Below are 12172 nucleotides of genomic sequence, written 5' to 3' on the forward strand. Positions count from 1 at the left end.
GACAATGACTGAGCCAAGCAACATCTTGAAATTTAAAAAAAAATTGATACCAAAGTAATAAGGTAGTCATATTCAGAGCCGTTGAATTGTTACTGTCTATCAAATTCTACTTGTGCTGAGGCAGATGCAAGTCTTCTGATAAATGTTAAGAACTGAATAAAAAGGAAATGAAATGCTATCAATTTTTACTGGCCAGATTCCAGCTATTTCTCACACTTTCTTGGTATCTCCTTTCTTTGACAAGTAAACATAAGAATAATGAATAGAAGTCAAAGCTACTTCAGCTTTATCTAAAATGTATTCAAGAGAAAAATACATTAATAAAAGATGTATGTACACAAACAAAACTGAAATCTTTTTTGCTGAGTTTAGGGAGAAGCCAGTCTGCTAAAAAAAACTATCAAATCCACAATTAATCTAATCTTTGCCAGCACTGACCATTTTAAAATAAAGGTTTTGAAATGAATGGTTCTGAGTCAACGGATAAATTTCAAGCTTTAAATCAAGAGTTCTTGAAAAACTGCGCGGTCTGCACACCAATTTTTAGAATATTTAAACAACTATAGTTATTTAAAGAATAAATTGGAGGTTAACTTTCTCATGTTGAAAATCAGGGTCCTGTTCATAAGACAGAGAATTTGCAAGCAGCTCAAAATGTTGAAATTTTCTTTCCACCCCCCATGCTGCCTAGTATTTATCAGTTTAGTTGATACTTTTGGACCACTCATCAGAGCAGTAACCATTGGTTAAGTGAATATACTACTGCTAAGTTTGTAGATGATATAAAAACAGGAGTGCAGTTTAGTAAGGATGACACAAGTAGTCTACAGAGGAATATAGACAGGCTAAGCAAGTGGGCAAAAACTTAGCAGTGCGTAAATGTGAGGTCATGCACTGGCAGAAATTGACTTATTATTACTTTATTATTATTTAAGTGGGGAAAGACTGCAGAAAGCTACAGAACTTGCATGAATTACAAAATGCTAGCATCCAAGTTCAGTGGGTAATAGGGAAACAAATGTAATGTCGGTCTTTATTTCAAGAGCAATGGATTTGGAAAGTAGGCTGGGTTTGCCAAAAATTATTCAAGGCACTAGTCAGACCATAGCTGCAATACCACAGCTTTGGTCCCCTTAATTAAGGAAAGATATATGGGCATTGGAGGAAGTCCAGAGAAAATTCACTGGGCTGTTTCTGGGTAGAAAGGAGTGGAGGTTGAATAGGTTGGTTCTGCACTCGATGAAATTTAGAAGAATGAGAGGAGACCTTGTTGAAACAGACAAGATTCTTAGAGGACTTGATAGGGTAGATGCAGAAAGGTTGTTTCCCCTTTTAGGACAGTCTAGGATCAGAGGGCAATGCCTCAGAATAAGACGTTGCACATTTAATACTGAGATGATGAGAAATTTCTTCCTTCTGAGATTAGTGAGTCTGTGGAATTCTTTACTGCAGAGGGCTGCCGAGGCTGATCTTTAAATATATTCAAGGGTGAGACAGACAGATTTTTAATCAGTAATGTAATCAAGGGTTATGGGGAAAAAGCAGGAAAGTGGAGCTGAGAATCATTAGATGACCCATAATCTCATTGAATGGCAGAGCAGACCTGAAGGTCTGAATAGCCTATTTTGCGCCTGCATCTTATGGTCTTATGCAGAAAATGAGCCACCTGATCCATTTTAGAAACAGTGCTGTACTGATTAGAAGCTTGGGAGTCAGGATGACAATAATCTGTATGAAACGTCTTGTTGCCATACGTCTCCTAGTGCCCTAGCTAACGTTCCTCCCTCAACCGACAGAATGAAAAGCCGAAATAGAAGTCATTCGATAAAAGTACAAACTGGCTGTCATTTTTACTTGCATGACATCAATGGCTGTATTGTGAAAGAGATGCTCAATTCCTCTAGAGCTCTGACCATAGCCACACAGCCTGAAGGTTCTTTGTTTTCTCCTTGAGCAAAAGCCCAGCGTTCCAATCCACCACCACACAGCACCTCCCTGAACATGTTCTCATTTTCAATAAATGCTTCTTCGATTCACACAATCAATCAGGAGAGAGCAGTGTTAACGTTCCAAGTCTGGTGACGTTTCCACATCAAATACAGAATCAGCCTCACTCAGTACAGAACCAACCTTTCCCCGTAAGAAGTTTCTTTCATACCCACGACCAGCCTAAGATACTAACTCCACTTTCTCCCCACAGATGCTGCCAGACCTATGATATTTTGCCAGCAATTTCTGTTATTGTTTCAGATCTCCAGCAGTTCTCCGTTTTATTCTTCTCTGATTCTTCTGACTTAGAAACAGAGAAAAAGATACAGAACAGGAGGTGGCAATTGTTCTATCATGTCTAAGTATTCCAGGACATACCCAACTTCAAGCTCTCGGTTCTGGACCATATTGATTGTGGTACTTCAAGTCCATATCCAACAGTCTTTTGAATGCAATGAGGGTTCCTGCTTTTGCTTGCACACCCTTTCAGACATCTAGCCTACCCTGATTTCCACCCCATCACAAAATCAGCCTCTCCTCCCTTTCACCAACTCCTCCTTGCTCAAAACTTAGAATCAAAAGAGTCATACAGCATAGAAACATGCCTTTCAGCCCAACATGTCTATGCCAACCAACAAACACCAAATCCCACTCATCCAATTTGCCTGCACTTGCTCCATTGCCGACTATCCTCAGGCATTTCAAGTGCTCATTCAGGTGCTTCTTAAATGTTGCAAGGGTACCTACCTATACCACTTTCTCAGACATCATGTTCCATACTTCTATCACCCTCTAGCTGGAAAAATAAATTTCTCAGATCTCCTCTAAACTTATTCCTCACCTTAAACTTATGCCCTCTGACATTAGATATGTCTGCCATGGGGAAAAGATTCTTATAATCTGCTCTGACTATGCCTCTTATAATTTTGTACACCTCAATCAGACTACGCCCTCAGCCTCTTCTGCTCCAAGGAAAGCAAACCCAGCCTATCCAGTCTCTCTTCGAAACTGCGACTTTATATCCTAGTGAATCTCCTTTGTATCCTCTCCAGTGCAATCACATCCTTCCAACAGTATGGCAAACAGAACTGCGCATAATATCCCATTTGTGGCCTAACCAATGTTTTATAAAGTTGTAACAAGACTTACTTGCTCCTGTATTCTACACTCCAGCTAATGAAGGCAAGCATTCGTATGCCTTCCTCACCACCTTGACTACCTGTGTTGACACCTTCCCTCGTACATAAAGATCCTTTTGCTTCTCAGCACTCCCTAGGGCATACTATTGATTGTGTATATCTTTCCATTACTGGACCTCTTAAAACACATCACCTCCTTTGTGAATATAGATGAGAAGTAGTCATTTAAGACCTCATCCATGTCCTCAATTTCCACACAGAGGTCATTCCTTTACTCTCCAATAGGTCCCACCCTGCCTTTGGTAATCCACTTACTGTTAATACGATTGTAAAACGTCTTGGAGTTTTCCTTGATCCAATCTTAATTTCTTTTCTAAGCAACCCCTATATTCTCTATACTTTTGGAGGTCTCCCCTGTTTTTTTTAATGCACTCTACCTGACAATAAGCATCCTTCTTTTTCTTTATCAATGTCATAATATCCCTTGACATTCAGGGTTCTGGAGTGTTGCAATGTGTCCTGGCACGTTTAAATAGTGTCCTAATGCAGCTTTGTTTGTGGACATTGGGGTGGTTGCAGCACATTCTCCACATCCAGCACCCACCCCAACTCCTCATATGATCCATGCTAATTTATGACTCAGAGGTTAGCACTGCTTCCTCACAGTGCCAGAGACTCCAGCTCAGTTCCAGCTTTGCGAATAAGAATAAACAAATATTTTAAATACTTAATCCGTATAAAAACAAGCATTGAAATTCATAGACCCACTTAAAATAGCCTATAACCAGTTGGAGATGTCAAATTATGAAAAGACAGACAACCTACTGTGGTAATGGACTCAGTCATGAAGCACTAATCTGTAATTGCAACCCTCAGTCAACATTCAAGACATTTTTTTCACAGTTCTGGAGGACAGGACTTCAGGTCCCATAGACAGTTCCAGTGAGTTTAACAGTTAATGAGTCTATGCACTTTGAATGTACATTCACATCTAGTTTAAACAATCTCAAAGAGAACCTTACATCTCACAAAGGGCATGTGACGACTCCCAGTGATGTTCCCAGGACCATATCTAAGGGGGTACCTTCCCTTTCTGAAAAAGGCACCCTAACTTTCAAAATAGATTCACAAAGTTCAGATAAACTCCTGTTACGTCTAATGCTTTACATGTCTCAGTCATCAAAATTTCACATGACTTGCAGGGAATACTGACTTACATACATTGCTGCTTACACAAAAGGTTAACCGTCCTGGTAGTAATTGAGGTGCTTAGTTGAGAACTCTTGATTTTAGCCTCATCTACCATTTTTAGAACAATGGAGAGGCAAAAATCCAGGTCACTGAATTTTCATACAGAAAGAAGCCGTTTGGTCCATCCAATCCATGCTAACTCTCTGTAGAGCAATTCAGTCAGTTTCATTGCTCAGTCTATTCTCAGTGGGTTCCAGGTTATTGTCACACATTGTGTAAAAAAATTCTTCCTTTATCACCCCAAATATCTTTTGTTAACGACCATAAAACTGGTTCCTCGCACCCCCACCCCACCCAGTCCTAGTTCCGTCAACTAATGGGAGTAGCTTTTCTTATCTATTTTAACAAAATCTGTCATAATCTCTGAAAACATCAGCTGTTGCTGTCCATTTATCACATACAGACTCTACTTCTATATATCTGTTCTAAAGAATCCTTTCTGTTTGGTTGCCAAAAGATTTACGGAAGACTCCATTATACTTTGAGCTATTAGTGCTGGCACCTTCACTGTTGTGTATAATTCAAAAACTCACAATAAGACAGTACAGAGACGGAATCTCCTTGCCATCACTGTTGCAGGGGTCAAAATCCTGGAACACCTCCCTAACAGTGGATATTCTCCCCTTGTCTGTAGCTACACCCAATAGAATGCAGGGATTCAAGAAAGTAGCTCACCACCTTCTCAAGGGATTTGAGGGATGAACAATAAATGCTGGTCTGGCCTATGACACCCACATCTCAGGAAGAAACAAGAGAAAAGAAATTGTATCCCTGAAGCAGGTGATCCCAGCGGTGAGTTGAAGCAATGCTGTATTACTCTCTTCATTTACTCTGATAGACATGAAGATGTCTGGCCACTGATCAGAAAGATCATTTGCACCAAAAGACATTTGCAACGATTGAAAAAAAACAATTTCAGATTGTCAGCTTTTAAATATTAGTAAATGAACAGTGGTAAAGTAAAATACTAGACTTCAGTACTTATCTTCCATAGAATACATTTTAAAACAATACTGTTGAACAGTCTCAGATGATCAGTGCAAATGATGTAAGAGCAAATCTCTTCCATGATTGTGCCCTGAGCAATAAACATCTGCCTTCTCTGCTACTTACATATACAGCAGAGTTCAGTCATTAATGTTCAAAGTTTTGCAGGTGAAAAATCAATTTTGTGGCATATGCATGAGCACATACATTGTGCATTAACCATCAGAAGATATTTTGGAGACATTTAATCAATTGCACACACCACAAGATCATATCTGTATGCTGTACGAGGTAAAGCTCTCTGGAGCTAAGATTTAAAAAACAGATTCAAATTCAGTTTTATAGGTATTAGGACAGGCCTTGACGACCAGGATTGAGAGTTAAGGAGCACTTATGACATACAAAGTCCTCTCCAATGTCCAGAGAGTGCTGAACTTCCTTTAAAATATTTTTATTAATGTTTTCATCCCTTATTGTAGAGGCAGAGCTGCATCCTTTGACAAGACATGACAAAAACTTGTTTAGCAAAAACAATTTGGAACAGGTAAATTTCAGGATGTTCTTAAGTGAGGACAGGTGGTGTGACTACCAGTGAGGTAGGTAGAGAGATCCAGCAGATAGTGCTAAAGGAACCTCAGTCCTTGTCTAAACAGGTTTGAGATTCTTGATCCCTGTATGGACGAGACTGGGGGCTGTCGGGAGAATGAACAAACTGACCATAGCACCATGGTATAAGGAGCGATTCAAAAGCAGGAAGAAAAGAGAAATTTGGTTGCAATCGAGGCTAGTATAGTCAGAGGAATAGCCACTGTTCTCTGTGGCCAGGATCAAGAGTACTGAAGGCTGTATTGCCTGCCTGGTGTCTGGGTTCAGCACATGGCATCTAGGCTGCAGAGGAGTCACAGAATCTCTACAGGGTGGAAAGTGGCCATTTGGCCTATCGGGTCTGCACCAATCCTATGAAGAGCATCCCACCCAGACTCCCATCCTATCTTCATATCTCCACATTCGCCATGGTAATTCCATGCAGCCTGCTGATTCCTGGACACTATGGGGCAATTTGTCATGGGCAATCCATCGAACTGGCACATCTTTGGATTGCAGGAAGAAACTGCAATACCCAAAGGAAACCCTTGCAGACAAAGGGAGAATGTGAAACTCCACACAGACAGTCACCAAAAGCTGGAACTGAACCTGGGTCCCTGGCACTATAAGTCAACAGCTAATCACTGTGCCACTATGCCACCCAAACAAGGAACATGGAGTGGGAGGGGAAGATCCAGTTGTCGTGGTCTGCATAAGTACCAATTCTACGCACATGGCTGCCAAAGCTGCAGGTTGGAGTTTGATTGCTCCTTCGTTATCTTTTTTATTATCAACTTATTGAAAGTTTGGAGAATAGAATCTCACTTATAAAACTTAAATGGATATTCCTTCGAGCCTACTGGAAACCGTATGCATTGATTGGAGTCTTCAGAAACCAAGATTCAATTCCATATACCTGTGATTTGCCTGTGATTCCATGTATTGTGGAATCAGCCTAAGTGAACTGGCCAGGTACATCTCTCCTTTTGTTTTATCTCTTAATTATTTACCTATCTGTCTTTGGGAGGGTTGGGGCTAGAATTGGATAAGATTGCATTTAAATCAAAGACACGAATTAGGTTACGCTGTTGTTTGCCTTTGTTCTGCTAAAGCTAATGCGAGAATAATAAATTATTTTGTAGACCCCACCATCCAGAGCATCTTCCACTCCTTGTCCCTTTCTGCCTTCAGCAAGGACCATTCCCTTCGCCACTCCTTAGTTCAGGCCACACTCCCCACTAACCACTCCAAACCCCCCTGGTACCTTCCCCTGTAAACATAAAAGATGCAACACCTGCCCACTCACTGCCTCCCTCACCTCCATTCAGGGTCCTAAACAGTCCTTCACCTGCATCTTCTCCAACTTAGTCTACTGAATCCAGTGCTCCCAACGTGGTCTTCTCTACATCAGTGGGACCAAACATAGACGAGGTGACTGTTTCACCAAGCTTCTTTGCCTGGCCCAAAAAGGCCAACCTAACTTCACGGTCACTGCCCATTTGAACACCACACCAACCCCCCTCCGACTCCCACTCTGACATGACCATCCTCAGCCTCCGCCAGTGTTGCAGTGATTCAGAACGCAAATTTGAGGAACAATATCTTATCTTCTATCTGGGTATCCTACAGCCCACAGGACTCAACATTGAGTTCTCTAATTTCAAAAAACCTTCTCACTCATCCCCTGGCTCCCTTTCCAGCACTGCCTCCTCCCTTCCATTCCACCTGCTGATGTTCCCTTGCAGCTACTAACCGGATCCATCCCTCCCATCGACCAATCACGTCGTACCTACTACCGATGTCCACTTTCCGCTATCCTCCTTCCGCCCCCTCTTTATCTGCAGCACCCCCTACCCCCACATCCAGTCCTGAAGAAGGCTAATACCCCAAACTTTGACTTCTCCTTTCCTCCAGATGCTGCCTAGCTTGCTGTGTTCTACCAGCCTCCTGTCTGCCTATCTTGGATTTCAGCATCTGCAGTTTTTTTCTCTCTACTGGCATATATAGAGGATTGGCCGACTGGCAGAAAGCAGAGAGTATATGTAAAGGGGTCTTTTACAGGATGGCAGCTGGTGACTTGTGGAGTAGTGCCGCAATTAATGTTTGGATCACAACTATTAACATTATACATTACCGATCTCGACAAAGGAACTGAGGCACTGTTGGTAAGTTGTAGATGACACTTGCAGTGTTCAGGAAGCAGGGAGGCTGCAGAAGGACTTGGACAGGCTAGGTGAGTGGGCAAAGAAGTGGCAGATGGACTACAATGTGTGAAAGTATGAGGTTATGCACATTGGTAGGAAGAATAGAGGCATAGTCTATTTTCTAAATGAAGAGCGGCTTCGGAAATCCAAAGCACAAAAGGACTTAGGAGTCCTAGTTCACGATTCTCTTTAGATTAACATGCAGGTTCAATTGGCAATTAGGAAGGCAAATACAATGTTAACATTCATTTCAAGAGGGCTAGAGCACAAGAGCAGAGACGTACTACTAAGGCTTTGCAAGGCTGGTCAATTGCATTTGGAATATTGTGAGCAATTTTGGGCCCCATATCTATGGCACAAAATTAAAGAGCTATCCAGAGGAGGTTTACAAGAATAATCCCAAGGATGAAGGGATTGTTGTATGAATAGTTGAGGATTCTGGGTCTGTACTCGATGGAGTTTAGAAGGCTAAGGGAGATCACATTGAAATTTACTGAGGGGCCTGGATGGAGTGGATACTAGAAGAGACTAGGACTCGAGGGTACAGCCTCAGAGTGAAGGGATGACCCTTTATAACAAAAATTGAGGATGAATTTCTTCTTGGTTAATCTGTGGAACTCTTTGCTGCAGAGGTCTTGAAGAACAAGTCATTGAGTGCATTTAAGACAGCAATAGATAGGTTCTTGATTGGTAAGGGGATCAAGGGTTACGTGGAGAAAGCAGGAGGATGGAGTTGAGAAACACATCAGTCAAGGTTGAATGGCAGAGCTGATTCGATGGGTGAAATGACCTAATTCTGCTCCTATACTTTATAATCTTATGGGGTTATGAAACTGCGTAAATTATGGACTTTAAAAAATTGTGCAAAGACTTTCAAATAGTCTTATGTACTTAAATTTGTGACGGAAATGCCAGACATTCTGATATTTTTATGTACAGTCTTACCTCTTGAGCTGTTTTTGTCATAGCAATTGCTTCAGCCTTGCCCAAGTGTTGCACCATCTTGTAGAATAAACCATCTTTGTTCTCTAGAAGAACATAGGGCTCTGCGTACTCTGCAACTCTTCCTGCTTCCAGCACCTACAGTCAACAAATAAAAAATTGCTTAATTTGACTGTCAATTAAAGTAATCTCAATTTCCAAGCTCTGTTTTTGGATTTGTTAGACTGTTAACTTGAAAGCAGAATGTGGCACACAGAATGTTAAAAGGAAGAGATACAGGACAAGATTCAACAGAGTATTGCCACCTGTGCCCCTCCCAAATAAACCATGTGGGTGCACGTATGTATGAGAGAGGGAAGAGTGATCACATCTACCTTGCAGCAATTTAATGCTGGGAGCAGCCTGAATTACTTTAAGATGAGACATCTGCACCTATCACAGAAGCATGTCTCTCTAGAAACCCAAATGCCAGACAGGTACAATAGCCACTTCTGGGACTACAGGTAGTCCTACACACATGGGAGCCCAGTTAAGTCTGAAGTCAGGGGTCTCAGTGAGCAGGTAAATGGGTGTTGATCTTGGATTCAAGACGCTGGGGTTAGAATCAGAGGTGAGAAGGTGCCCCTGCCTCTAATCAGCCCAAGGTATCGATCACCCTACGCTTGATACCAGTCTTAATCCTAAAGCCACTGGACTTCCTTCACAGCCTTTCTCCACTCCAGATAAAACACTGGCACAAGTGGTATGGCCTTTAACCAGCCATAAATTGGCCCAAGGCCTTCCACAAACCTGTAAAATTTCAGGCAGGTCTGGACCAGGCAGTGGAAAGGCCGTTCAGTTGATTTACAGTACACAACTGCCTTTAAACACATCAGCAAGGAGGTGTGAAACACAGCTCAGACAGACTGAAGGACCCAAAAATTGAGTTTTTGTCGTCGTTTTTTGAACACCATGTAATTTGATTTGGCACTAGACTTCAGATCTGATCTGAACTCAAAGTAGCATCTTCCAGTTAATATATACAATCCGAATTGAATCTGTTGTTAAGAAAGAAAACCCTGAAATGGGCTTGGTTCTGCAATGGTACACACTATCACAGATGATTAATTCTTAGTTAATCTTTCATGATATTGCCCTTAGGAGAGTGTCTTATTTTACAGAAATGAATATGCCATATGATTGGTTGTGGTAGGTGAGACAATGTTGTATGTTGACATGGTTTCAGAGGGGTGTAGGAGAGCGATAGCTATGGCAAATAAAAGTTGAGTTTTTAAGAGAGGTGAAGATGCTCAGGCTGTAGGAGAGAAGGATAGCATAGAGGCTAGGTTGAGTGAATCCAGCTGTTTGTCATTGTAGACAATCTCTATTTTGAAAAATTTATTCTTTATACAATAAACTGAAAAGTCTAATATCGCAGGATATCTCGATACTGAGTTCCTATTTTATCCTTACTGGGATCATATCAATTTTAAATCCCTGTTGAAGGATTTGCTTTCTGTTTCTGTTCACTGGATTTCCCAGTTCATTGACAGTCCAGGGTCCTTTTCCCATTAAAGGAGGGATATGCATCTCTCCTTAGTTCCACTTGTCCTTAGTTTCTCTCAAACAAAAACACCCTCCTCTCAATAACATCACAGTTTCGGTGCACCGCCATTTGATTTTAGGTCCTGTCTCCATCTCTCCATCCTTCTCACTGCTTTTCATGTTGGCATATTGGGCAGTAGTCAAATCACTCATTGCTGGGGGGCAATTTACAAAATAAGAATCCCTGCTTCCAAGAAACTGTGGAATATGACTGACATTTCATGCTGGATTTTGTTGATTGGGATGGTCTTTACAGTGCCAACAGCAACACAGAAATTGCTTGAATCCTGGGATAGAGCGGTACCTTGTGTCCAATCACAGACAGAGTGGTTACCATGCTGATCTGCATGTAGAGAGATCTCCAACCAACAAAAGCCATCCTTTTCACTTGGTTGTGTCTTAAACATACATGAATGCTCCTTGTTTTTAAATTATAAATGGACTTGGTACATTGAAGGTTGTCCAAAGGCTATTTTAAAATTTGTAGGTTCCAATGGATTCAAGGTGTGGTTTGCATATATCACAACATAATTATTTAGGTGCCCAATTCTAAGACGTGTCCACTCTTACAGGTTGTAGAAAGGGGTAGCATGGTGGATTTAAGATGAAAGGGATGCTTAGGTTTTGGGTTACTGAATGAAGAGAACAGTGACATTATGAAAAAGAAACAAATTACAGGCAGAGATTAAGAACCGAAAAGAGGAATTGCAAATGAAATGGAATGCAAAAGCAATGCATAAGGTACTGCCAAGCTGCAGCGGAAGAGAAGAGAAACAAAAAAAAAACTGGACTAGATCTTCAGAGTCACGGTGACTTGGGAGCCCTTTCAAATGGCTGTCGGGACCCAATTCTGGATTTATTGATTTTTGCGTGTGAGGGTTGTTGAGGTCTCAAGCACACACCAGACACTTGTGGCTTGGCTGGCCCGGTTGTGGAGATAGGCAGGAACTAGTCCTCCCCAATTTCCATTGAGCCAGGTACTAAATAAAAACCGAAAGAGCTGTGGATGCTGTAAATCAGGAACAAAAACAAAGTTGCTGGAAAAGCTCTCATAGCAGCTGTGAAGGAAAAAAGAGTTAGCGTTTCAGGTCCGGTTCTGAGGAAGGGTCACCGGACCCGAAACGTTAACTCTTTTTTCCTTCACAGATGCTGCCAGACCTGCTGAGCTTTTCCAGCAACTTTGTTATTGTCCATTGAGTCAGGGTCAGTTATTAAGGAGTCATAGTTCACTGTAACTCAAGAACGTTGTGGGCCATAGACTGCGTGGTATGAAAGCTTTGTTGAAATGGTCCTCCTCATTCTACCCGATATTAGGCTATGATTTTCCCCTTCAATCCCTCTGTGGTTCATCTTGCCCATTGTGCCGAGTAAACTCCTTCGAACAGCCCTCACGCTAAGCTACGGCACGTCCATGGCCATTTACCTGCTGTATACTGTACAGAACCCTATAGTGGCAGTTGAGTGTGGAAAAGTGATTACTTCATAATCTTC

General features: G+C 41.6%; 1 protein-coding gene across 1 annotated transcript in view; it reads right to left on the reverse strand.

The window, feature by feature from the left end:
• abcc4 (ATP-binding cassette, sub-family C (CFTR/MRP), member 4) overlaps positions 1 to 12172 on the reverse strand; it is a 458391-nt gene that overhangs the window by 12955 nt on the left and 433264 nt on the right. The window contains exon 30 of the mRNA XM_048598320.1: positions 9101 to 9235. Within this exon, the coding sequence (XP_048454277.1) occupies positions 9101 to 9235 (135 nt within the window). The remainder of the gene's footprint in view (positions 1 to 9100; positions 9236 to 12172) is intronic.

Source organism: Rhincodon typus, chromosome 6 (genome assembly GCF_021869965.1).
Source record: "Rhincodon typus isolate 14 chromosome 6, sRhiTyp1.1, whole genome shotgun sequence".
Taxonomy (NCBI): domain Eukaryota; kingdom Metazoa; phylum Chordata; class Chondrichthyes; order Orectolobiformes; family Rhincodontidae; genus Rhincodon; species Rhincodon typus.